At 37.0% G+C, this 27,996-nt stretch overlaps 1 protein-coding gene and 1 long non-coding RNA gene across 7 annotated transcripts; one reads left to right on the forward strand and one right to left on the reverse strand.

Annotated features, from left to right (window-relative positions):
• Positions 1 to 276: 276 nt before the first annotated feature.
• Positions 277 to 5,667, reverse strand: LOC131202032 (uncharacterized). The gene is made up of 3 exons (XR_009156048.1): positions 5,439 to 5,667; positions 1,578 to 1,641; positions 277 to 1,346 (listed from the first exon to the last, which is right to left on the reverse strand). It is a non-coding gene; the product is annotated as an uncharacterized LOC131202032 (long non-coding RNA).
• Positions 5,668 to 5,792: 125 nt separating this feature from the next.
• On the forward strand, positions 5,793 to 27,987 carry WASHC3 (WASH complex subunit 3). 6 transcript variants are annotated; one of them, XM_058190548.1, is made up of 8 exons: positions 5,793 to 5,949; positions 9,391 to 9,489; positions 11,045 to 11,110; positions 11,460 to 11,573; positions 12,738 to 12,845; positions 20,290 to 20,354; positions 21,451 to 21,549; positions 25,457 to 27,987. In XM_058190548.1, the coding sequence occupies exons 1-7, from the start codon at positions 5,899 to 5,901 to the stop codon at positions 21,533 to 21,535; spliced, it is 588 nt and encodes a 195-aa protein (XP_058046531.1). In that variant the 5' UTR covers positions 5,793 to 5,898; the 3' UTR covers positions 21,536 to 21,549; positions 25,457 to 27,987. The 6 variants fall into 6 exon arrangements, with proteins under 6 accessions (XP_058046531.1, XP_058046530.1, XP_058046529.1 ...); XM_058190547.1 differs by lacking the exon at positions 25,457 to 27,987 and adding an exon at positions 22,203 to 23,931; XM_058190549.1 differs by lacking the exon at positions 25,457 to 27,987 and adding an exon at positions 6,458 to 6,754 and having other exon boundaries at positions 5,820 to 5,949; positions 21,451 to 23,931.
• Positions 27,988 to 27,996: the final 9 nt, after the last annotated feature.

Below are 27,996 nucleotides of genomic sequence, written 5' to 3' on the forward strand. Positions count from 1 at the left end.
TAAACTGCCCTGAGTCCTCCGGGAGATAGGGCGGTATAAAAATGTGATTAAATAAATAAATAAAAATAAATTACTCTTTATTATAGCATGAATTCATACATTCAGATCACACACATTTTCAGTTCCCCTAAATAGTTTAATAGGTCAGTCTATAACATGCAAGAATCAGAAAAAAGGAAGTTTTTAATTTCAAATAGCTGAAAGTGACCAGTATCATTTCCCGTGTGTATGTATATATCTATATATCTGTGTGTGTGTGTTTATGTATCTCCCAATATAATATTCTTCATCTATCATGTTTGGCAGATATTTATCAACAGACAACACTATCTTCTCTTCTAAATCATAAAACAATTTTGCTCCAAAAAGATTTATCAAAATATAAATTTATTTTACGTATGTAAATCTAGCAATATTTCTGATATTTGGAATAATTTATGCTAGTTTCCAGAATCTATCTGTGCCCTTAATATTCTGCAGCTTATAGCCTTTCCTGATTATTTTTACTGAGAATATATCAGGCAGATACCAAAAAGTTCAAATAAAAAAATATAAATTTATGTCTAATTTTAGTATATGTATTTTTAAAAAAATCTCAAAACCTTTTTGTTTTATTGGCTTTTGTAATTAAATGTTTTCTGTTTGTGTTATACTTTCTATAAAATATTACCAACTTTATATAAAAGTTGCTAATATTTTTCTTATTTTCATAATTTTCAAATTAAATTGTGCATGAAGCACAATTCCTCTGTTACAAATTAAATATAGTTGTTTAATTCAGTAGTTCCACAGTTCTAAGTTGGTCTACTCTGAGTCCAAAGCTAGATCCCAATTTATATAAGTATTGAGTTACATCTATATTGATGAACACATAAGCTATTGCTTCTTTAAAAACATTGTGCTTGATAAGTAACAGCCCTGAGGGATCAAGCCGAGGCCTTTCATGATCTAACATTTTGTTTTCACTGATGAATCAGATGATTCTGAAATGCTCCCAGACAGTTAATGAAAATATATTCATATCATCCTAGTATTTAAAAGGGCAGTTGGAATTTGGGAGTTCATTTGAACTAAAGACACAAACTACTTGTTAGTTGGGAAGTTGTGTCCAACCCTTCGCAACCTCACGGACAACGTTCCTCCAGGCCTCCTGTCCTCTACCATCCTCTGGGGTCCATTTAAGCTCATGCTGCTGACTGCTTCAGTGACTCCATCCAGCCACCTCATTCGCTGCCGTCCCCTTCTTCTTTTGCCCTCAGTCGTTCCCAGCATTAGGCTCTTCTCCAGTGAGTCCTTCCTCCTCATTAGGTGGCCAAAGTATTTGAGTTTCATCTTCAGGATCTGGCCTTCTAAAGAGCAGTCACAAATTATAATCACCAAGAAAAAAGGTAATGTCTCCCATCTGACAACCCCCAGAGCCCCAAGTGACAGCTATTCAAGAGATGACACTTGTGGCTGTGATGCTTAGACTGATTTATCCACAATGAAACATGAATGTGTAACACAGTATTCTCCAGGGGTGACACCCACCCACACACATGGTCATTAAGACCACATGCCACCCTCCATGTACTTACAGGAAAGGGATTATCTCATCACAGGCTGTTACTACAGTTCTCCAGAATGGCATCCAGAACATTTCTATAGGCCACAAAAGAAGGGGAGACAATTTTACCCATTATGCACATCAACGTGAAGTGTCTGATGCTTGTCAAAGAACCAAAACTTCAGCTTCTGTGTTTCCATTCATCCCCTTTCTCACATAATTTGCTGTGGAATTTTAGGGGTGCTATTAAACCAGAAACCAGAACACTATATTAATTAAAGCACAAATTGGCTTATTGACAGTGCTGGAGGCAGATACAGGCCTAAAGAAGGGGGGTTGGAGACTTTTTAATAGACATGCATATTAAAATATAGATAGAACAGCCAGGTATTTCACTGGATATAACACATCATGTGCTGAGTGAGATCAGTGTCAGCTATACTAGGTAGACCAGAATCAGAAAATTAACTCCACAGAAAAACCAGAATTACACTTTTTTGGGGATAAGTTATAATAACAGAACCTTGCAAGTCTGAATGTGTTGGTCTTCCCCTGCTTCACATATCCTACTGAATTAGGGAGATATTTGCCTGAGTGGCTTCTGAATATTGTTTTCCAGGATTTAAAGAATATTTCAGTCCCTTTTCTAGATAATGGTTCCTGTATAATTCTGCCAAGGTCACCTTCCTTTCTCTCAGCTATGAGGCCATTAGGGCATAACTGAACCGATGAAGCATCCAAGCATCTACAAAGACAATGGGATTTTGAAACAACAAAGAGGTTCTATGAACAGTTTCTTTGTTCAGAACTCTACTTGCCCCCCAATATCTTCCCCAGTATCTAAAGCATTCCTTGACCTACACCTTTAATGGCTGAGTTAGGTTTTACTTTCTTTGGAAGATATATTTGGCTTAGGTGCTTTTTATTTGATCCCAAGAATTCTCCTTCAGAAACAAGTTTTAGTATTCTGGGGGAATACTAAATCTTCAAATTCAAGAGTCTGATAGGTGTGCCCTCCACAAATACATCAAATCCCATTTAAAATTCATTGTAGTGGCCATCAAGACATCTTATTTTTAATCATTTGGCAATGCATATAAAAACAAACCTCAATTTATAGCTGCTAAATTTATTCAAAAGCCTCGGATGAGAAATTTTGTCAATGACTTTTTGAAAATCATACACAATGCGCATAGGATAATTTGTGTTTCCTTTGTGTGCAAAGGATGTTTTCTTTGATGACAATTTCAATCAATTAGCCATTTATTTATGCCTGCATGCATTTCCATGTAACTATGGATGTTAATTTCTTCACTCAGATAAAAGTTTGGGGCCTGTCACAATACATCCAGGTTGACTACAGCAGGGGTCTCCAACCTTGGCAACTTTAAGACTTGTGGACTTCAACTCCCAGAATCCCTCAGCCAGCTGGCTGAGGGATTCTGGGACTTGAAGTCCACAAGTCTTAAAGTTGCCAAGGTTGGAGACCCCTGGACTAGAGCAACCTTGGGTGTTATCTGAGCCAGTCTTCCACCAAACACACCCACAGACATTATTTGTCCCATTCTCAGGATGTATGGATGGATTTAATTTATATGCTGCCAATCTGCCCAGTAAGCCAATTCAAGATGGTTTGGCCAAAATTCACTTTCGCTTTGCACCCTATAAAGAATTGTATCGAAATTACAATAACATTATATCGTCCTACCAAATTTATTTATTTATTTATTTATTTATTTTATTTATTTAATTTTGTCACAACAATTTACACAAGCATAACAAGCATAACAAAAAAGATTATATAATATATAAACATATATATGAGGAGAAACAAGGTAGTATAAGCATATATATATATATATATATATATAGGGGAAGAAACAATAGGACAGGAACGGTAGGCACATTTGTGCTCTTATGCACGCCCCTTATAGTTACATATAAAAACTCCAAGGTCTTTGACTGGGTGGGGGTCATCTGTGAGGGAATGTCCATCAAGCATGTACTTAGTGATTGGGTTCTTTCTTCCAATATGTAGGACTGAGCATTTGCTGGTTGAGATTCGTAGTTGCCAAATTTTAGATCAAGCGGTTTGTTCTGTTTCCCTTCCCCCAATACTCCCAGCAAAGAGTCCGTCAGAGGCCTTCCTTTTTTTTCCCTTTTATTTACATAGATACATGTCCTGGCCACGTCTACCCACGGGCCTGCCAAGTTTCTGGAGATAACGAGGAAATTATAGATAAGGCCAGAATTACTCACGAATATATTCTTCCCTCCATGAATTAGCTTGCGCCAAATTCATTGCTTTGTCCGAGACAAAAAACCAGGAAGTCCCGCCTCCTATTTATAGTCTCTGCAGATGTCACTGCATGACAATTATGACTTGGCTTTGTCCCAACTCTTCCGCTGCTGCGCACGTCGATCAAGCCTTCGTAATCTTGCGTCCCTCCAAAACTGTTCTTGGGGCGTTGCCAAATCAGAAGAAGGCCCGGGAGAATCAGGCCTTGCCGGCCCCTCCCTTTGAGTGGGTGCCAGGGAGGGAGAGGGCTCAAGAGAAGCAGGGCTTGCCAGGTCTTCTCCCTCATTTTCTGAATCATCCGAGTCCAGGAGTCTGGGTCCAGGAACCTGGGTCACAACACGGTTACATGATCAAGGTCTTTTTGAATTGTAGATGTATTGTCAGTGGTGTTAAAAAGTTTGACATCATCAGCAAAGAGAACACAGTCACTTGAGATGTGATCACAAAGATCAATTATGAATACTATAAAGAGAGTTGGTCCAAGAACGCTACCTTGAGGAACACTTTTATTTATTTATTTATTTATTTTGTCACAACATCATACAAAAAGATTATATAGTATATATACATATAAACATATATAGGAAGAAGAAAAGAAAAACAATAGGACAGGAACGGTAGGCACGTTTGTGCGCTTATGCACGCCCCTTATGGTCCTCTTAGGAATGAGGTGAGGTCAATAGTAGAAAGTTTTTGGTTAAAGCTTTTAGGATTATGGGAAGAGACCACAGAGTCAGGTAAAGTATTCCAAGCACTGATGATTCTGTTGCAGAAGTCATATTTTCTGCAATCTAGATTAAAGCGGTTTACATTAAGTTTAAATCTATTGGTTGCCCTTGTATTATTGCAATTAAAGCTGAAGTAGTCTTTGACAGGAAGGACATTACAATAGATGATTCTGTGAGTTAAAGTTAGGTCTTGTCGAAGGCGACGGAGTTCCAAGTTTTCTAAGCCTAGGATTTCAAGTCTGGTGGGATAAGACATTTTGTTGTTTTCAGAGGAATGGAGAACTCTTCTTGTAAAATATTTCTGGACACGTTCAATTGTATTGATGTCAGAGATGTGGTGAGGGTTCCAAACAGGTGAGCTGTATTCTAGAATTGGTCTAGCAAATGTTTTATATGCTCTGGTTAGTAGTGTGGTGTTTTTGGAAAAGAAGCTACGCAAAATTAGGTTTACAACTCTTAGAGCTTTTTTTGCTATGTAGTTGCAGTGGGCTTTGGCACTTAGATCATTTGACATGAAAACTCCAAGGTCTTTAACGGGATGGGGGTCGTCTGTAAGGTAATGTCCATCTAGTATGTACTTAGTTTTAGGGTTCTTTTTTCCTATATGTAAGACTGAGCATTTGCTGGTTGAAATTTGGAGCTGCCAATTTTTAGACCAAGCGGTTAGATGGTCAAGGTCGTTTTGAATGATAGAAGTGTTGTCTGTGGTGTTAAATAGTTTGACATCGTCAGCAAAGAGAACACAATTACTTGAGATATGGTCACAAAGATCATTAATGTATAGAATAAAGAGTGTTGGTCCAAGGACGCTGCCTTGAGGAACGCCACTCTTGACAGGAACAGGATTTGATATAGCACTACCAACCTTAACCACTTGTTGTCTGTTCGACAGAAAAGCAGATATCCAGTTGTGTAAGGGTCCTGAAATGCCATAGGATTTTAATTTTAGGAGAAGTTTATCATGTACTACTACTTTAAATGTCTTAAACGGTTTTTATTTTACACTGGCGGTTCTCAAGCTTCTTCCAGTCCGTCTATGTTTACTGACTGGGTTTGAGAGGAGAGCTACTGTCAGTAGCTTCAAAATTAAAACCGCAGTGCAAGCCTCCTTTTGCAGATGGTGCAAAACGACGCACCGGGAAGCCTCGGCGTCTAAAGAACCGAAACCTTCAAGCATCCGAACTACAGTTCCCATGATGCCCTTCCCTTCTGCTCTGATTGCCGCGAAGGAGACGTCGGAATAGCTTCCCGTGAGAGAGGTCGCGAGAGATGATTAGGGAAGAGGTTTGCGGCCGCGGCCTTGACGCTGTGAGAGGTCGCCGGGAATGGACGAGGACGGGTTGCCGCTCGTAGGTTCGGGCATCGACCTGACCAAGGTATTGGCGGGCGGCCTGGTTTTGCGCATGCGTGGAGTGACTCCTGCGTGTCCCGAAAGGCCGTTGCTACAGCCGCCTCCGTCCCTGCTGGCGTTCGGGTGGGGAAGAGGGAGAACCGGGCAAGGGTCCCTTCTGGGTGCCCGCTGCCTTCCCCATCCCGTTAAAAGGCCCCCTCCCTGCAGTAATATTTCACAGCAGGCAGGGAAAAGAGACGGCAGACGGAAAGAGTCGTGGTCATTATTCTTCACAGTAGTTTAGCTGTGTTTGAATATTACTAGCTCGAGTTGCTGATGGTTTGAGCTCCGAGCTTGGCAATTTGGTTGCAAACGTTTCCTCACCATTCGAGGAGACATAGTCAGGGCGTTTTGAATTGTTTATCCCTAATCACACATCTAGATCCAAGAGAGGAAACCTCTTCTCTGAGTCATCTCTGAGCAGATATATACACGAAAATGCATTGATTTAGTTGTTCATGGGGCTTCTAATAGTAGTTTTTGATTCTGTACAGGCAGTCCCCGACTTACGACCATCATTGAGCCCAAAGTTTGCGTCGCTAAGCGAGACCATTGTTAAGCGAGTTTTGCGTCACTTTGTACAACTCTGCCATGGTTGTTAAGTGAATCACTTCAGGGGTCAAGTTAGTAACTCCGTTGTTCAGTGAATCTGGCTTCCCCATTGACTTTGCTTGTCAGAAGGTTGCAAAAGAGGATTACATGACCCGAGGACACTGTAACGGTCCTAAATATGAGCTGGTTGCCAAGTGTCTGAATTTTGATCACATGACCAGGGGGATGCTGAAATGGTGGTAAGTGTGAAAAATGATCCTAAGTCATTTTTTCAGTGCCGTTGTAAGCCCACTAAATGAACTGTTGTAAGTCGAGGACTATGCATATATACCTGGCATCTGTAAATCAGATTGAAACAATTTATATTATTTATTAAGTTTATATGCCATCCATCTCACAGTTAAGATGACTCTACGTACATTGTTTATAACTTTTTTTAAAACAAATCATAAAATACTATAGGATTTATAGGATTATACTGTGTTAATACACTGAGTACATGAATCAAGGAGCCATCTACCAGGAGAGAGAATAACATTACAACCTTTCAGCACCCACAGCTACAGAAATGGGTTTCCATAGCGTTCAGAGTCCTACATTCAAATAAAGTTGGGAATAGAAAGAAATTTCCGCTGTACATGATCACAGTAGCTCATGCCTTGGTCACCTCCCATTTGGAATAATGCAATGTGCTCTACATGGGACTGCCCTTGAAGACCACCTGGAAATTGCAGCTAGTCCAGAATGCAGCAGTGTGCAAAGTAACCCAGGAGGTGGGGGACCTAGATTTGCCCTTGTAAGACCTCTGTTGCACAAGTTGTACTGGCTTCCAGTTTCTCTCCAAGTGCAATTTAAAGAGCTGGTCATCACTTTTAAAGCCCTATATGGCTAGGTTATCTGTGTGAGCGCCTTTCCCTAAGGATATGCCCATCCTGCTAGATCAGATAGGATGGGCACAGTCCTAATCCATTGCCTTCTCATGGCATCTCAAAGTGTACCTCTTCTATGGCAGCTCCTACCCATAGGGTATCTCTTCCCCCCAAGTTCAGTTGGCCTCCACTCTCCTAGTCTTCCATAAAGCTTTGAAGACCTGGCTTTTTCCCCAAGCACTGGGATGAGTTGTTTGGTTCATCCAAGAAGTTTGGCTTGACTCCAGGTTTTTTTTTAAAAAAATGCATTTTATCTTTATAGTTTTAAGATGGCTTTTATGATGTTGCAACTTTTAATTGAGAGCCTTGATTATAAGATGGGTGGCTATATAGTTTTAAATAAATAAATTGTATAAGACAACTTTCCCAGATTGGTGCTTTTCAGATGTGCTGGATACTAGCTCATATTGTCCAGCTATTCTAATCAAGCAAACAGCAGGGTAAGGAAGGTTAATATAATGGGTAAACTTAAAAAAGTTTAAAACTCTTTTAAGATGCTTTAAATTTAAATTAAACTAAACAAAGCCCACAAAATTTTCCCTGAATAGACAAATCTCAAAAATTTCCAAAAGTTTCATATTGAAAAGATCTTAGTGTTTGATTCTATGAAAGAAAGAAAAAATCCAACATATATAACAAGGGGGGAAAATTGTTGATAAGGCATTCAGTTTGATTGATTAAGCATTGTGTAATAATTGTTTTCTGAGGTTTTCGCGGGTGTTTGTATGTAGGTCTTTGGTTATTCGGGTTTTCTCCCGCGTAAAATTGGAAGTGTCTTGGCGACGTTTCGACGAAGTCTCATTCGTCATCTTCAGGCTTCAGCTTCGTGCTTCAACATTGCTCCCAGAAGCACGAAGCTGAAGCCTGAAGATGACGAATGAGACTTCGTCGAAACATCGTCAAGACACTTCCAATTTTACGCGGGAGAAAACCCGAATAACCAAAGACCTACATTGTGTAATAAATATATATAGTCAGTACAGCTGACTGATCTTTAAAACTGAGTTACTCAATAAATAAAAATAAATGAAATAAATGGTTTATCACTTCCTTATTTTTCATTAAAATGGTTGTTGCCAATTTCTGTAGATAAGCTATGACATGGGAAATTTTGTGTTAATGTGTTTTTCTGCTTATATATTAATCATTTCTCTTGTAAAGGATATATTAGGCATGCTAGATTAAGAGTCAGTGGCTGCTGTGGATTTTCAGCTTGACCATGAACAAATTCCTTACATATTTTCTCATTAATTACAAAAGCACTAAGAAATGTAGGATATGATTTTTAGCCTAGTTCATTCTTTGTCAGCAGTCTATAAAAACAGTGTTGTGAAACTCTAATATACTTCCAAAATGTTTCCTGTGCCAATTTCAGGATCTGAGATTTACAACTCTTAATTTATTCAAAGTCACTAATAAATAGTTTGGCTTATATTCAGAAATTATTCACTTTTATATTTTTAAACTCTTGACTGTCTTATCCTTATGCTCTTCCATATTTTAATGTACAGTTCTGGTAAAAGAGAATATGCTTATTCAATTGCTGAAAAATTGACAAATTTGATAAAAGATAAGTTATACTTTTATGCATCTTGGCACATTGCTCTCAAATAATAAATTATCACTCAAATATTTGGCTAATCTCAGTGTGAGAATGTAAATGTTTGATACTGTATTTGCTTCATATTAGAGAGATATTAAAAGAGCTAGTTTGGTGTAGTGCTTAAGGTATCAGGCTAGAAACTGGGAGATGATGAGTTCTAGTCTCACCTTAGGCGCAAAAGCAGCTGGGTGACTTTGGGCTAGTCACTTCTCTCAGCCCTAGGAAGAAAGCATTGGCAAACCACTTATGAAAAATCTTGCCAAAGAAATGGCAGTGACTTGACCATATAGTTAATTGATTTCTCTTCAGTGCTGTATTTTTTTCTATATTTTATGTAATGCAGGTTCCAGCTATCCAACAAAAGAGAACAGTGGCATTTCTAAACCAATTTGTGGTTCACACAGTTCAGTTCCTGAATCGATTTTCAACTATTTGTGAAGAGGTAGTACATGCCATACTGTAACTTTCCAAAGCCAGCGTATACTATATTTCTCTATAATGCATGCTTGGTACAGAAATAAATTCAATTCTCAATTCTCTACCATGAAAAGGTTAAACAAATGAAGTATAATCTGCCAGTGGAAAACATGAAAATGTCTCTGTATTCAAAATTGGCTTGCTAGGCTTTGGCACGCAATGCTTTGGGGAATATTTCTGGAAACTTGGTTTTCATCTTTTATTGCTTTAAACAAGAGGTAGTTATCAGTTTTCATCACCATGTCACCATATTAATCTTCCTGGAAAAATAATACATTTTTATTTGTGAATATGAAACATTAATGGAAAAGTCAGAGTTAAAGTAAGTTTGTGAGGGACTTTTTGTTAGAATTTTGCTATTCTTTTAATGTGTTAATATTACTTTGCTGTATTCAGTGGTATTGTGAGGTTTTTGTGTCTCTATAAACTCCAAATTGTCCAGGAATATTGTATTGCTTACCTGTACTTGTTATTAATTAAAAAGAATACTAAACCATCAATAGGGTTTTACCTAGAAGCCTACTGGGATTGTTTATTAAAACATATTAGATAAATCAGTTGAATCTTGACTACTAGTTTAAAAGCATTTCCCAACTAGTCTCTGCCTAACAAGCAGCTCTGGAACTCTGAGACAGTTAACTATCTTTGGTAACTACTTACGTTTTGGCACCAAAGTGAAGAAAGAAAATGGTGGCATTTAATGATAATGAATACTAAATTATAGAATATGCTTCATAAATTTAATAGATTAATTTGCTCATTTATATGTATTTGAGTTCATGATCCCCTCTCTTGCCTATGTAATGCATTTTAGTGTTACCAGAAATTAAGGCTATTCTAAATGTCCTGTGGTGCAATCTGAACATTCAGGAATGCATAGATTAATAAGAACTCTCTGCAAGTATTGACTGCTTTAAATTATAGTTGCTGAGTTAGTGTCTTTTAAAATTAGAGTTAGTGTCTTCTAAAATTATTTAGCAAAGCTTGATAAAGAAGGATAAATATATATTGACAAACTCGGATTTTTACGTAATATGGGAGAAATGATACAATTGGATCGAAAATAGAAGAAAGGGAAAATAATAGATTGTAGATTTAGAAAAAATTTATATAGGTGAATACTAGAGTGATGATATGTAAATGGTCATAGTCATGCACAAGAGTTGAATAAGGATTGTTTAATTGTAAAAACTCAATAAAACAATTTTTTTAAAAAAGGATAAATATAATATGTCAATATGTAATTTGTTAATAGAATTAATATTAGCATAGTAGTATATTAAATCAGCTGAGCATCACAGTGTAATCAGTTATTTCAAACCATCTGTATAATAGCACTTAAAGGATCATTGTCCAATATGTTTCATATTAGTCTCCAAAAGACCGAAGGAATAAGTTTGCTTTTCAGAGAGATGGATTGGGGTAATGGGAAAGAGCTAAGTATTACTGGATGGAAAATGTGGAGGAGTTAAATGATACTGAGGAAATTGTCGAGTAATATTTCTTTTCCTTATTCCCAGAAATTGTCAGCACTTTCCCTCCGTATTCAGCAAATTGAAACTTTGCTCAATATTCTGGATGCAAAGGTTTGTTCCTGATATGTGATAGTTTTTATGTTGTAGTTTAAACATTCTTAAATATATAATTTGTAGGGTTCTGAAGGTAGATTTGATTTAGATCATGTTTGTCTACAAATAAAAATGATCACATCTGTTTTTAGTATTAAGGAAAGTAAAGGAGGTCAGAAAGAAAATAGATACATTCAGTAGTGCAAAGTGGACATAAAGATTTGGACATATGTAAAGTCCTAGCATCATGTAACTATACATTCTGAAACTTTGATAGAAGAGAAATGTTTATCAGTTGTATTAGGGAGGAAAAGTTTGTATGATCAATATTAAAATATCATTAATCTGTGATTTGCCCCATCTTCAGTTATCTTCTGTGCCTGGCCTAGAAGATGAGATCTCAAACACCAGTGTTATGAATGGCTCTGTCTCACAAACATTGGTAGATCCACAGACAACAAATGTATCCCCTAATGTGGAGGTAAACTAGTCTTTCTAAAATACAATATGACTGTATTCAAAAGACAAGAAAATCAGAATTATTTGAAATCATTGGTGCAAGCACTTTGTTTGCTCTCATTGATTCTGGGAATTAGCCAAATAATACAGAAATAGCTATCCCTTGATTTGCTACCCACCTTCCCCGAAAATAAAACCTTGTCTTATATTTTTTTGCCACCAAAAAAGGCACCAGGTCTTATTTTCAGTGGGGATGCAGTCCACTGACTCATCTCACTTGCGCACGTTGCTCCCAGCCTCCTTTTCGCTGTCAGAGGCCTTTAGGAACTTCTTCTGTGGCCAGCAAGGCTTTCCTGAAGGCCTCTGCATCCAATAACAGAGTTCCGTATCAAGCTGGAGCTCTGTTATCAGCTGTAGAGGCCTTCAGGAAAGCCTTGCCAGTTGTAGAAGAAATGGGCCAGGAAGGCAAGTGTCCGAGTATGCGAGGCCTGGCTGCAACTGTCCGAAGGTAAGTAGTAGGACAGTTCCACCACCCCCATCCCCATCCCCACCCTAGCTTAATTTTTACCCATGCACCCTGGAGTGGGCAGAGTCTTAATTAGGGCTTATTTTGGGGGTGTAGGGCTTATATTGGGCATGTGTAAAAAGCAAGCTAGGACTTACTTTTGGGGTAGGTCGTATTTTCGGGGAAACACAGTACCTTTTGTGTGAACTGGAAATTTAGGCTTCCTTCTCTTTACATTCAAAAGATTCATCTCATTGGACTCCAGTTTGACTTCTGGTGACTTAATAGACCCTTGCCTAATAGGTCCAATGGCGAAGTAGTTTGCTATTGCCTTCTTCTGGGATGCATCTTCAATTCCCCAGTGTCCCCAACTGCCTTGGAGTGCACCAAGATGCCAAGTAGGTCCAACCCTGCATAGCTTTTTGCAGTCAACTAAGCTGACTAAACATTGTTATCTTAAAAAGTAATTCTGCAGTATCTGAACAGAAATAGAATTCCTGATTCATAGGCATTGCTATTCAGGTTTCTCTAACTGCTGCCCTGGCAGGAGGAGCAAAGCAGGACCAATCAAACTTCGTGTATAAGTTGCTGATAGAGCTATATATTTTTTAATGTGATATCCAAATATGGTAAAGTCTGAGAACATGTGAAGACTGGTGTGCACTGTTTGTTGTATTGCAGACCAGTGTACCTGAGTTGGGGCAACAGAAGACAGATGGAAATGGTGAAAATGTCATCACTGTAGCAAAGGATCCACGCTATGCTAGATACCTCAAAATGGTTCAAGTGGTAAGTCACTTTTATTTTACCAGGCTTTATCGTAAACATTTGGACTTTTATTCCCTGAAGCTTCCTTTAAAGTAAACTTTGTCTTTTGAGGTTAATCATGAAGTAGGTTGAATTTTACATGCTTTTAGCGTAGAAATTAGTATAGAGAATGATTGAGACATAAATATTGAGACACAATTTTCCTCTATGTCTTGCTGTACCCAAAGCACAATAATCCGTAATTACTAAAATACTGATTTTTCATTATGTGCCAAATATATATATATGTACTGTATGCACAGTCATGAATTACTCTGTCCTGTTCAGTGCATAAAAAAAATCTCTCCAGTCGTTTTTGGTGATTGTTTTATTTATTTATTTATTTATTTATTTGATTTGATTTTTATACCGCCCTTCTCCCGAAGGACTCAGGGCGGTGTACAGGCATAATAAAACCGACAATACAATATACAAGTTTAAAATACGATTTAAAAAACTTATTTAAATTAGCCCAGTGATTAAAATTTACCATATTAAAAAACCCCGTTTAAAATTAATAAATTTAACATTAAAATCCCAATTTAAGCCAGCCCCGCGCGGATAAAAAGATAAGTCTTGAGTTCGCGACGAAATGTCCGAAGGTCAGGTATTTGGCGTAAACCCGGGGGAAGCTCGTTCCAGAGTATGGGAGCCCCCACAGAGAAGGCCCTTCCCCTGGGGGCCGCCAGCCGACATTGTTTGGCAGACGGCACCCTGAGCAGTCCCTCTCTATGGGAGCGTACGGGTTGGTGGGAGGCGTGTGGTAACAGCAGGCGGTCCCGTAAGTACCCATTCTTTAGTCCAAGAATGTTTATTTATGATAGCCAACTTAAAAATCAGTTTAACTTTAATTTTCTTCCCGATCAGTGCTGGCCATGGTTGTCCCAGAAAACCAGTTGCATTTCATTTATTATCACATAGAATTTGTTTTTGGCTCTATTACTTGCTCACAAACGAGCTCCTGGTGAAACAGACAAGCTTTGACAGAGCCAACAGTTTTCTTTTTAATACCTTCTGATGCTGAAACGTGCAAAATATGAGCAAGAGTTCAACTTGAATAAACTGAAATTTAAAATGAAAATAATCTGTAAGCCTGGCAAAGTGAAACTATGTTGAACAAATAGTCACCTTTTTTTTTTTCTGATTCTGGATATGTAATATTGTACACCATAGATTTAATGCAAAGGGGTAAGAAGTTACATTGATAATTCCACTTCAACTGTTGCTATTCATTTGCCCTCTTTAGCTTCTGATCCTAGTATGATCTCATCACAAAGCAGGTTAGAAACTTGTGGTTTTGTTGGCATTCTTCCAAGTAGGATATGATGACAAGGCAATTTTGATGCACATGGCATTGCTTTGCCACTGTTTACAGTTTTGCTGGAAGCACACAGCTACCCATTACAGCCATAGTACAGGCCTGGGGCGGGGGGGGGGGAAATGACATTTGATTTAAGTTGTAGGCTTGTGAAGCCACTGTGGACTCTGAAACATCTTTTGCTTTTGAAGCACTGCATAATCTTGAAATGCAATATAGGGTTACAACTGCTTCAGTAGTGGTAAAAATCACAGGAAAATGTAAGCTTTTGTGATTCTCCTTTTCCTGGATATGCATGATGGTATAAAAGAGGCCAGAGTTGTTCACCTGGGCGTGAACAAGGGGAAATGACCTTGAGGGAAATACAATAGACAAGAACTAATACATAAGCAAGGAGGACTGAAACATCCCTTAAGTCTTAAGGGATACAAGACATTGTTTTCTGGTTTGAACTACTAGTGGGACTGACAAGTGAGATGATAGCTGAAAGGAGGTTGCTCGTTTGATGCTTTTAAATGCATCAGATTTACGTGAGAGGTCCATTCAAGGGGAGGCACATTTGCACTCAGTGAGCAGTTCTTGTTTCAGTGATAGGAGAGAGGAATGCCCTGTTGTTTTTTGTACTCAGTCCTTTTACTGGAATAGATGTCCAATATTGTTGATAGTATTTTCTATCATTCAGCTAGGGTTTATGTTCTTAAATATGTACCCTCTAGGGCAGAACAAACATTTTAAGAATTTGTATACCTGGAATAGCAACACAGTTTATGCAAAACATAATGATTTATGGAAATCTGATGTATAATGAAATGTCTGTGCCTGGGAAGTAGAATAAAAGATGCTGAATTCTTGTCTTCATGGTGGCCTATTTCAAATATAACAAATATTGACCTATTTTAAATATAACAAATAAATAAGGAAAGTGTACACCTAATACTAAGAATTTAGCACATATAATGCAGACTGAAGAGCATTGGTGTGACAAGTAGGACAAATTCTTTGAATCATTATTACTGCTTGAATATCTGTTCATTGGATATATGATGAGAAGCTGTATTTATGTAGGGTGCATATTTTGACAATGATTTGGAAGAAATGCTCTGGACTTCATACAATCCTAGTATTAATTTGCTGAAGAAATTCTAAATCTTTTTCAGACTTCTAAATGAGTAGCTGGGGGAAAAATGCTGCTACTTTTGGGACTTTAGTATAAAGCAGAGAGATACTGTCCTCATATATGGTCCCAAATGATCCTGAGTCTTTTTCAAAGCATGGGGAGCTCTAATAGTTTGACCACTAAGGAAATGAATATGTTCTAATCTGATAACCAAGGAATCGGTTTTACTACAGTTCCAGTAAAAAGTTTGAAGCAATGTTGGTAATGGCAGATATCCATGTAGAGCTGTTATTAAGATGGGTGTGATAAGTTCAAATGTTTGGGGTAAACTTCAGAGTAAAAGCAGAAGAGCTCTCTGTAGCAGTAACCAAGCCAACACAGAGCCTTAGGAAAGACAACTTTCCAATTTTAAGTTGATACAGAATACAGTGGTTCTCTGTGTAAAGGTGGGTCTGGAAATAAATGACCTTTCATTTGGAATAGTGTCACCATCTGTTTCATAAATCTTAAGCTAACTTTTAACTTAGCCCAAGGATATAATTTCTCTTACTTATGTGATACAATTCCCTTTTTAGTTAATTATCAATCATGTTAGCATTATCTCTCCGTTAGATAAAGTTATTGGCAAGTAAATAATTTGTGGCGTTTCATCTTACCCATTGTATCCTTCATATTATTTTTGACAGTTTCTGGGATTAAAACCTAGATGAGAAAATTTTGATTTTGTTTTAATTTTGAAGCCTTACAATAGTTAAAAACTCTGAATTAGGAACAGAACAGCAGATTAGAACAGTGTTTCTGAATCTTGGCAACTTTAAGATGCATGGACTTCAACTCTCAGAATTCCACAGACAGCATACATATCTTAAAATTGGTTGATGTCCTTGCTTTTCCATACTCAGTTAATCATTAATGCTGTGCAACCCAGTGTGATTTGATGCTTTATTTCTGGGCTGGGCTGCCTTCACTACTTTGACCAATCTGCAATCCTAGGAAAATGAATTATTGCACATATTTGATCTCTTCATTTGTCAATTATTTTGACATTTCCATTCCCTGCAATGACCATTTGATGTTGGTCATTTTGATGTTCAGGAAGAAGTCAAATTTCTTGCTTTCTTCTTTAATCTTTTGATCACATTCAGGGTTTCTTTGGTTTCTGAGAGGAGTTTTGTGTCATCAGCATATTGAAGATGCTTGATGTTCCTTCCTCCAATCTTTATTTCAATTTTTGATTCTTCAAGTTCTAGCTCGAATGAGAAAGTCAAAGGAATGCAGCCTTGCCACCCTCCTTGCTATATCTTGAACTAGTTGGGATCTTCATATGGTGTTTGCATAGTAGCTTCCTGATTTGTGTACAGCAACTGGAGCAAAATGACCAAATGTGTCAATACCCTCAGGACCCTCAGCTTGTCATGATCGACACAATCAAAGGCTTTCTTACAGTCAATAAAGCAAATTATATAATTTTTTTAAAATATTCTTGAGACTTTTACATGATCCAGCATAGACTTGCAATTTTGGGCATGAGTTCCACCCTTCTGAAGGCAACTTGAGCACCTGTTAATTCCCTTTCAATAGTTGGTACCATTGAATTGTTGCATGATCTTAGAGATCATACTTAGTTGTGACATTGTTGTATGATCTTAGAGAAAATCTTGCTAGCTTGCTAGGATGATGGCAGTTGTGCAGTATTTGGAGCAATCCTTGGAGTCACCATTTTTGGCAATGGAATGAACACTGATAGATTCCAATTCTGTGGCCACGTGGTGATGAAAATATCTTGTATATATGCATAATTAAAACATACTAAATTACTTGCTTTTATACATGTTTTATTTAATTATGCCAAAAAATCCTTGTAAGACTTCCCCTCCTGCTTCAAAAAGTTATGTTGACCTTATTAATAAACCATTTTTTCCATGGTCATTTCCACAATGGTATAACTTGACATATCTGTTTAACAACATATACTTCACTGGAGAATTCTGAAATGACAAATTTCTTTAAAGTTCTTTCCTTTTACAATTTTGTGGGGAAATTTTCAGCTTTAGATCTGTGATTCCCTTCCCCAGTAAAAATCGTATATTGTTTACAAATGGAAAATGTTTACATAATATTATTAAGTAACATTTTCCATTTGTAAGACATAAGAAAGTAGTTCTGAATAACAGAGCACTGCCACCACCACAATTTAGTCTTTGTATTTCAGGTTACATTTTCCATATGGCAGATGTTGACTCCTAATCATAAAAAAAATTGTGTGCTAACAGTAATGACAGCTCTGGAAATTCCCACTCTTAAACTGCTGAGTGTAATTGTTTTTATTGGAGATAGCTAGTTTTATATTAGGGTAAAGAGCTCCAAATACAGATATGCAAGGGAAAATATTAATCACCACATCAACATGGCTATTTCCATGCTAGTCTTGACCACTCTCTTGCTTTCCTCAGTGACACCAATACAGAGATAGTTCTCTGAACACTAAGTTTTTACTCCCTTCTTTGTAAAATATTGTACTTACCTTGGCCCAAAAGTACTCGGGTTCCATGCCAAAACCAACCACACTACACTAACTACTGTTAATTTAGAAATCAGGGTGTTTTACATCCTTTTCAGACCTCCAATAAACCTTGGAAATAAGATTTTCTTTCTTCCTTCCTTCCTTCCTTCCTTCCTTCCTTCCTTCCTTCCTTCCTTCCTTCCTTCCTTCCTTCCTTCCTTCCTTCCTTCTTTATTTCTTTCATGTCAAAATAATGTTCTATTTGAACTTTGTCAGCAGAAACATGGGAATAGCTTCTCTTGGAACATCTCTAGCAAAGACCTTTGACTTCAGATTGTTCCCAGAAGTCTGAAAGAATATGAAAGAAGAATGTTTAGTGATGAATGACCCACAAATGTTGAGAGAATTTCAGTGGAAAAGCCTTTTTCCCTCCATATGCTATTGGCTAAAAGTACACCATTGTGAACAGTCAATATGAAAATCTGGACGTCGTGCTGCTAGAATTCAGATAGGCCTTTCTGAGTTGAGCATTGTTTTCTTAAGAAACTGTAGAGAAAAGCTAAATAAAAGTAGCTTTTCAAAAAAAAATATGAGATAAAATATGCTGTAAAATTAGTGAAGGTAATTGCTGAGAATAGTTTAACACTAAGCACTATCACTGATACAAATTGTATCTTTCTATTCAGCTGGTGGAGTTTACCTTTGCAACATGAAAGGATATAGTACTGATAATGTGTAACCTTCATATAAATACAAACACAAGAATGTTCTAGAGCTGTGATGGCGAACCTATGGCACTTATGCCACAGGTGGCATGCAGTGCCCTCTCTGTGGGCACGTGAGCTGTCGCCCCAGTTCAGCTCCGCCACACGTGCACTTCCTACTGGCCAGATGGTCATCGCGCATTCGTGGGGGGCAGGGCCTGTGCAGGGGGCAGGTGCACATGTGCGGGGCACATGCACACATGCACAGGGGTGGGGCACATATGGGGGGCCCACGCGCGCATTGCATTTGGGGGGGTTTGGCTGCATTCGCCCACGCTTTTGGGCACTCAGTCCAGAAAAGGTTAGCCATCACTGGTCTAAAGTCTAGACCCATGATGGCGAACCTATGACACACGTGCCAGAGGTGGCACACAGAGCCCTCTCTGCTAGTATGTGCACCAATCTCTGTGGCATTTCTTTTGTGAGCTTCTATTTCCCTGCAAATGATGAAATAAAAGTTCATGAAAGAAAAAGATCTTACCTCTTGTTGCCGGTATTGGGATACCCCACCTCCCCCTGGCCAGCTGGTCTTTGGGTCTCTGCTGCGCATGTGTGCATGTCCACACATGTGCATGCACACCTTTCAGTTTGGGCATGTGTACAGGTGCTGTTTGGCCACTTGGTGTCTAAAAGGTTCACCATCACTGGTCTAGACCATCATCTAAATTTATGACTTAATAAGAAACTAGAGTTTTTTTCTACCAACTGCTACTAGCTAGCTGTATTGGAAAGGATAGTTCCACTATCTGTCTTCTAGTATAGGTGATTTTAAGTAGTTCTATTATGATACTATTCTATTATGCCATCTCTGAATCTTGCTGCTGCTACCATTTTCTTACACAAGCTGGTTCCAGTGGTAGCATGGCTTCTATTGTACTGTCACATCAATTGGAAAATAAGGTTCTGGGTTTTTGTTTTCTTTTTTTTAGTGGTGCTTTTGAATCGTGTTTTATGGTGGAATAAGCAATATTGTTCATTTGCAGTCAATATATCTTAGATAAATAAAAATACTGCTTCCTGAATGCTTGGGAACATGAGTAGTCTTTCATATTCTGGTTTGCATTGTGCAGCTAAAATGATGAATTAAAGGATTACTTCATCTTCTCTAACCTTTCAGATCTCTAAGACTATTTAAAAGGTTAAAATGATGGTAGGATCTTAGGAAGAAATTGGGTTGAATTTCGGTCTATTACTTATTTGCAGTGTGGCAATTTCGTACTTTCGTTGCTGCAATAGCTATTTGGTTTCCTTTGGCTTCACTTCTGTGATCATCTTGCCAAATTCCAGCTGCTTTTACAGTGATACTTAATTTTGGCCTACATCATGCAACAGATACAGGTAGTGCCTGAAAAGTAGTACTGAGCTTCTTGAAAGATTTAATTGAGTGTATCCAATGTCTATCATACTGGGATTTTTTTAAAAAAAATTTAAGGCAAGTCTGTCCTTAGGGATCCTGTAATAAATTGTTTGGAATTGTCTTCAAATGGAAAAGCATATCCCCTTTTTCTATTACTGGCTTCCATCATAGCTGCCATCAAATTCTAGCAGCATAAGTAGCAAGTTGAAGAGGCTGCCTATAAATCAATCAAAATAAAATTTGTCATTAGTAATCGAAGTAATTGTCTCCAGGATCTCTTTCTTAAAGTTTGAATTGGTGCTTATGTTTGGGGTAGGGCTCCTATGTCCTGACCTTCTCACAGCCTTTTTTTTTTCTCCTTCCATAGGGTGTTCCTGTTATGGCAATAAGAAACAAAATGATTTCTGAAGGATTAAACCCAGATCTTCTTGAGTAAGTAGCAATATCTGTTTTGCTTAAACATTATTTACATAGAACCTAAATGGAGGTGATATTTGCATGCATTTTCCCAATTCCCAAGATTTATCCTGAGATAATACAGTCCTCAGAAGAATAAAAGTTGTACAGCTGGCCCAACTGGTTGAGAAATATTTTTTTTCAATTATGTGGAAATAGGCATAGTAGTTTGAATTTATGAAGTGTTCTTGGAATGCTCAGTGAGCCTGCCAACAGCTCTATGAAATCAACCAGTGTTACCTCCTTATTGCAGAATTGTGAAGTCAACTGAAAGTTGACCTAAACTAAGCAAGATGTGAACTTGGAACCTTCCAATTTGTTTACTTAAGCCATTTCACAATACCAGTTATCTAGCCTTCCTGGATTTTACATCCAGAGAAAAAAACTTTTATATAATAGTTTCCTCTACTGTATTGCCATCTCTTTATGGCATACCCCTAGTACAGATGCTTTTTTTTGCCTAGCGAGAATTTTATTGATTAATTTCTTATAGCTGATGATTGTAGATAGGTGGTGACCTGCTTCACACAATACTCTGGACCATAATGTTATTTATTTGGCTTTAATTAGGCTTGTTTTTTTAAATTTGTTACATACAGCAGCAGTCCCCAACTTTGTGGCTTGGCAGCCCAGCTGGGGTGGAGAGGGGAACTGTGTCATGTGAGGGGCCAGCTGGTGCGCAGGTTGAGCTGTGAGCATGCACACATGTGTTCTAGCCAGCCACTCACATGGCCCAATTCCAAATAGGCCACAGCCCAGTAGTGGGCCACAGCTCAGAGGTTGGAGACCCCTGATGTACAGTATAATTACATTTATAATTACATTTACTATAGTTACATTTATTACTACTACATTTATTATAATTACATTTATGGACTAGATGACCTACAAGGTACCTTCCAATGCTGTTAATCTGTTAAATATGACTTAATGTACTGTATAGCCCAGCTGTTATCCAATTTCTCAGGTCCAGAAGTCATTTTTGCACCTATATGAAGCCACTTTTTTAGGTTCTGAATGCCTGAAGACATAAAAGCTCACACTGTTGAGATATCTTGCCTTTGTGTTTCAGAACACCAGATGCTCCAGTGCCTGCATGGGGAGATGAAACAAATGCAGGAGAAAGTTCTGATAGTGAATCTTCATTTAGCGACTAATGGTGTTGCCCTTGGTGGGGAAATGTTTAACTTTTCTTTAAAAGCACTGTCTCGTCTTTCTCGCTGTTTAATGCAGATGTACAAACTTGTAACATGCTTTCCTGAATTTCTTGAGCCATAATGAGGTATTCTCTAAAAGCAGCAGCTTTGCACAGTAATATATTCATTTTGTATAGAATTTAGATTAAAAGCCCAGTTCAGTAAAACTGGCACATTATGTAATTACATTCCTTATATAAGATATGGTGTCTTTGACTTAGGTAAATGTTGTCCTAAGAATATCCAGGGTGAAGCTGAAGATAGGATTGGACTCACACACACCCTCTTTCCATCTAAATTATGCCACCCTGCATAACTTTCGATAGTACATAATCTTGTAAATTACAAGGATTATTTTTATATCTATTCCTGGTAACAGTTCAGAATTCAGTGAATGCTGATCCGTGTCTCCATGTTGTAGGAGAATTCAAAGCACCATATTCTTCCTTTGGGATAGGTACACACATTTTGTTTGTTCCATGATTTAAGAATTGAAAATAGGAGTGGCAGGAAGGAGGACTGAAGACAAAAAGGAATGCTGTCTGTTTGAAATGAACGGGCATCATTTTGTTTGGGCAAGCTACTAGATGTTGTTATACTGCCTCTCTTTTTGTTTTTTTTCTTATAGTATCCAGTTACCATCGTTGCAAATATAACCTTTGGATAGTAGCAGATTGTATCGCTGTTATCCTGCCTGGCAAAGCATATGTGGTTTTTCCTTGTTATAAAATATTCTTCTTGAGAATTACAGTGAATTTAATATATGGAACATGTGAAATATATAAAAATGAATAAATTCTGAACACTGTTAGAAAGACATAATTTCCTAACTTTTCACATGATAACAAAGTACTGATAAATTGAAGGGGTGTGATAACTAAACAACCCACAACATTACATTGTTTCAAAAGGCTGACATTTACTCATCAATTTTTTTCCAAAACCAATTAGTCTTCTTATAGAGAAACATAGTAATGAATGATTAGAAACATATCCTTCTAGATTTTTTTTAAAAAAAGAAAAAATTACTAGGCCCCTTCATGTATTAAACCATGCATATATTTTCAGAGTTTGGTCAATTTCATCAATAATATTAATTACACTAAAGGCCATTATAGATTTTAAATATTCTGTAAGTGCATATATGAACCGCATTTTCACAAAGTGCTAAACCTGAATCTGATGGAATGCCTTAAAATATAGCAAGCAAATGGTTGACACACCCCATCTCCATATTTTATTGGGCTCTGCTTCTCCCAATAATAGAAAGTGTTTTCAGTACTGTTAATTATCTCTGAGCTGGAAGTCTTAATTACTCATTAAAAATATATTCTGGCATTTGAAATGTATTTACAGTTCCTAGTTTGTTTGAGAGTCTAGTTGAAATCTATCCTAATTCTCACCCCTCCTAATGCATTTCTGGCTACTGAAGCATCATCTGTGATCCAGAGAAACCAAAAATGAGCTGGTGTGCTGTAACATGCATATAAAGAAAAATCCAAAATAATTTATGGTTTTTGCATTTATGTTCCTTTACTGGAACCTTACATTACTATTGTTCCATTCCATCTGTCCTGACTGCTGTTAGCTGTGACTTTCCCACTTAAAGGAAAATAAATGTATTGAAGGCGCCCTCAGATTGTCTTCCCACGTCACCCGCCTGAGTTTGTTTGAGGTCTACTAACACATCCTGTATATAACGGAAGCCAAGATGGCCATTATGTAGCAATATCAAAGTTCAAAGAATCTCTGAAGTATGGTCTTCTTGGTTAGCAGAACTGTAGTTATGGCTCTGAACTGGAATCTCTTGCTAAATAAGTTGGGACAAAGCATCCCAGACCATTTAGTGCAACCTGTTTCACAGAAGGTCAAGGCATCTTGTTTCAGGAAATAAATTTAGAAGTGTAGCATGTTTATATAAACTAATACTTTGATTTGCTGCCTAATGAAATGCACATTATATCCTACATTATATACTACAGCAACTGGAACTTGATTTTGTATTATTTGAAAATAAGCAAAAATTACGTTTTGTACTTTAAAATGGTGGTTCTATTGCTACATGTAGAATCTCTTTGGAAATAAGCAAATAACACTGGAAAAATCATAATTTAAATGCATAAATTGTGTTGATATAGATTGTATTGCAACAGGAAACAAATTGTTCTCTGATGGTTATCAAATTATTAAAATGTAATGTGTGTAATATAGTAATACATGTGCTTCATTAATACATTAAATCAGTAGAAAAGCAATAATTACGTTTAAAAGAGAAGTAATTAAAATTTATTTTAATTAAATAATATTTATTTTATTAAAATTGTATTTATTTATAATTAAATTTTATTTTAAAAACACTTCAAGGCAAAAGCTTTTATTTGGCCTGAGTAAGAAAACTAAATTATTGAGTGAATAGTTGCATTTGACCTACAGATTAGTAAAAAATAAAGCTGTAATTATTTTCCCATCCAGTTTCATAAACTGCCTGAAAAATCTATCTATAGACTCCAGAGTAAGAATCCCTGCTTTAAATCTATAGATTCCCAACCAACCTACAAAGGCCAAGTTCATATTATTCATTTTTATACTAGATCATCCCATTTTGTAAGCACACACAATCCATTGAATTGTATACTAACCAAACAGGACTGTGGTATGTGTTCATACAACATGCTTAGTTTCTTTTAAAAAACCGCAAAGCTTAACATGTTGCACAAATGTATCTATTTGCATTTTAGCAGACCTGGTTCATCCACTATATTACAACCTATAGCCAAAAAACCCAAGTCTAGAGTACCGTATTTTTCAGACTATAAGACGCACTCCCCCCCCCCCAAAAAATATATAGAGCAAATATTGCAGCGGGGAGAGGGGGGTTGGTGCAGCGCCAATCAGCTGTTCTAGGCGGTGGAATTCACCGCCATCGCCACCTATAGCCGCCGCTGGTTCGCAGCGATCGGCAGTGAACAGGCTGTGGTGAACGGGCCATAGCAAATGGGCTGCGGTAGTAGTGAACGGCCCCGGAGGCAGGTTTTTTTTCCTTATTTTCCTCCTCTAAAGCTAATGGTATCTTATAGTCTGAAAAATATGGTAATTCGAACATAAATCCAACTTTTAAAAAAATCGCAATTGGATATTGTAATGGTTTTCCTAACTGAAACTGGAAAAACTGATTATTATAAAGAGAAAAGTTTTCCTGCTGAAAAATAGCGTAAGAGTTCACTCTTACACTGTTATTCAATAAGAAAACTTTTCTCTTTAGGTAATTTTACTAGGTTACCCCAGCTATTTAAAAAATGTGCTGGTAAATAAGTAATATTTTGCCTGACAAAACAGCTAGTTGAGAATTAAAACCATAGATAATCCATTATAATAGTCTGGAGAAAGCCGCCTGTTATATTTTGTTTGCCATCATACACAAAAGAATGTTCACAAAGCAATTTCATGCCAGCAGTGGAGAAAATAAACTCCAGGTATCCTGGGTTTCACTGTCCCACTAGCTTTAAACATGCCAATCTTTAATTTCTTTTATTAAGAAATGGAAGTAGAACGTCCAAATGTATGTATTTATTTTATTAGATTTTTATCCCACCTTTATTATTTTATAAGTACCGTAACTCAAGGCAGTGAACATACATAATATTCTTTCCTCTTCCTTTTTTCCCCCCATAACAACCCTGTATGATGAGTTGGGCTGAGAGAGAGAGTGACCGGCCTAAGCTTTTCAGGAAAGCCCAAGACCGGCTTTCATGCCTAAGGCAGGACTAGAACTCACAGTCACCTGGTTTCTAGGCTAGCACCTTAACCATTACACTACGGATGTCAAACTCGCCAAGACATGTTGCTGCCACGTGACATTTTGCACTTTTTTCCCATTCACAGAGCTGGGTGGGTGTGGCCTGCGCATGATGCATCCGGCCCACAGGCTTCCAGTTTGACACCCCTGCACTACATCAAGCCAAACAAATGTGCAGAAGATCATTTTTGTTTATTGTATTATTATCTACCAAATAGCCAACGTTTTCTGGGATTGCTTAAAAACACTCTATTGCTATATATGTCATTTGTATAATTATAACATAATTCACATAAAGATTGCCTGAGCAGGATGAAACATTTCCCCAAAATTCAAGAACAAAGCATGAAGGACAATGTGAATAGAATTATCCACTTGCGAATTACCACATAATAAAGGGAGGAAATAGCCCTTTCTGCCAGATATTTAAGTAGAAATAAAAGCATGCTACTGACCTCAAGTATTTTTTAGTACATTAATTTACGTCATTGTTTTTGGTACTTTATTAACAATTACATTGCAATGTTCTTACCTAATGGACTGGAATGATTTAAAAAGCAAAAATATTACCAGATTAGCTATATCTTTCATTCAAACTACAACAGGCCAAGATAAATTGAAAGTGGATTTTTTTTACTTTTCCATTTTTTCCATAAATAAGTTCATTAGTTACAAATATATTGGGAAGTCATCAGATTGCTTAAACTGCTTAACTCAGATTGGCATTGACTATTAGAAACTTTCATGGAACCTTTGAATTGTGCAATGAAAGATCAAATGAATTTTTTTTTTTAAAAAAAATAACATTATGAACTACTGGAAAAAGTTTTTTCCCATCTGTTGGAATGAGATTGGATGAATTTATATGAAGATTTAAAAATAAAAGATGTTAAGCATATTTTCCCCAAAATATCATTGATTACTTGACCTAGACTAGAATACATGTGCAGCAGTTGGCCCAATTTATAAAAAATATTTTATATTCTCATAAAATTTATGGGAACTTTAACTTCATCCCCAGCTCAAACTGATAAATTTAGCACTCATATAAAGCCAGAGATTCTTCGTCATTTTAACATATGGCATTTTCTAAGGAAAATTGAAAACATTTGAACACTTCACATTAAAAATATAGTATGAGAGAATTTTCCTCAAGTTTAAAAGTATGAATTGTGAATGATATCCCTTTTTTGCAGTAATTCCTTTATAGAATGTGATAAATACAGCAACAGTGCAACACTTACAGTTGAGAAATACTATAGATTTCTTTAGCAATAAAATTTGGTTGCAACTAAAATAATAAAACTGATGTAGTAACCTGTAAGCAGAGCTATGGTTGAAAATTTCACATTTAATTTTAGTGCCTGAAGAGTAAATCCAAGTGACTGGCCAACTAATCCATCCACATTGTACTTATTTAGTTTACATACATATATGCATACGCTATGAAAAGTGATTGACTTTGTAATGTTTATGTTTATTTAAATTTTTATACCACCCTTCTCCCGAAGGACTCAGGGCGGTGTACAGCCAAGATTAAAACAATTAAATATACAGAATTAAAATAGCAATTAAAATACATATTCAATGATGAATATGAAATGATGAATAGTATTATTCAATGATGAATAGTAATGAATATCCATGGAAATGGAAATTGTGCTACATTGTTTGTTCCACAATTGAGAAGGTTGTGATTGTCACTTGTACAAACACAGTTTGTTCAGGAAGGGGCTGTCCTAATACAGTGCTGTTTGTTTCCTAATTGCATGTTTGATAAGCACAACCACAGCACCTCAATAAATCGAAATGAGTCTGCTAGCTTGGTCTGTTGTTTCTTCCATATCTCAAATATAGTGCTCCATATTAGCACTAAGAAGTGCTAATATTTGTGGAAAACTTCATTAGACTTGCATCTGATTTGATAAAAACCTTACTGAGGGATAAATGGAATTATGATTAGAGGGACAAATAATCATATTACATAAGAAAATCTTCAGCAAAACTTAGAAAAAGTCTCTTCATGTTTATAATGTAAGAGGAATAGCTGTTTTCTACCATTTGATGGCTAGGAAGCTTGGGAATGAAAAACCACATCTAGAAATCTGGTTTATGGAAGTTTATTTTAAAAGCAGATGTGAGGAAGCAATGAACTTGCTAAGTACTCAACTACAACTGAGGGGTCCTTGGTGCTCCTAGTTGCCCTATGATGAGGATTGTAGGAAGTCATAGTTTGGTGATACTTAGAGGGCCATAGAATCTCCATCCTGGATCAAAAGATTGATTTCAGGCCATGGTAACCACGGTGAATTAAATTTCATTTAAGCTTTCCCCCATCCCATCATTTTAAAACAAGGATAAAAAGCAGGGCTGGAATATCTTAAAATTGCTGTATGCATGTGTGATTTTTGTTTTGCTACAATCACATAACTCTTATTTACAATATCACAGTGAAAACATAATTAAAACAAAGTATAATCCCAAAACTGGGTATGCAAAATGTGTGTTTTTAGAAATAATGGTAATTTAAAGAAACTATGTCTCACCACAGATGGGAAACTAGTCAGAGATAGGCGTGCCAGTTAAGTCTAGAGTGCTCACTTTTAATGGGTGCGATGTGTTATTC

The sequence above is a fragment of the Ahaetulla prasina genome, chromosome 7 (assembly GCF_028640845.1).
Source record: "Ahaetulla prasina isolate Xishuangbanna chromosome 7, ASM2864084v1, whole genome shotgun sequence".
Lineage (NCBI taxonomy): Eukaryota > Metazoa > Chordata > Lepidosauria > Squamata > Colubridae > Ahaetulla > Ahaetulla prasina.

What these genes read in the sequence shown, in the direction of transcription:
- WASHC3 (XM_058190548.1), top strand. Translation starts at nt 5,899, where the DNA reads ATGGACGAGGACGGGTTGCCGCTCGTAGGTTCGGGCATCGACCTGACC. An exon ending in TCAATATTCTGGATGCAAAG is followed by an intron (nt 11,111 to 11,459) that starts GTTTGTTCCTGA and finishes CCCCATCTTCAG; the next exon opens with TTATCTTCTGTGCCTGGCCT. An exon ending in ACCTCAAAATGGTTCAAGTG is followed by an intron (nt 12,846 to 20,289) that starts GTAAGTCACTTT and finishes CTCCTTCCATAG; the next exon opens with GGTGTTCCTGTTATGGCAAT.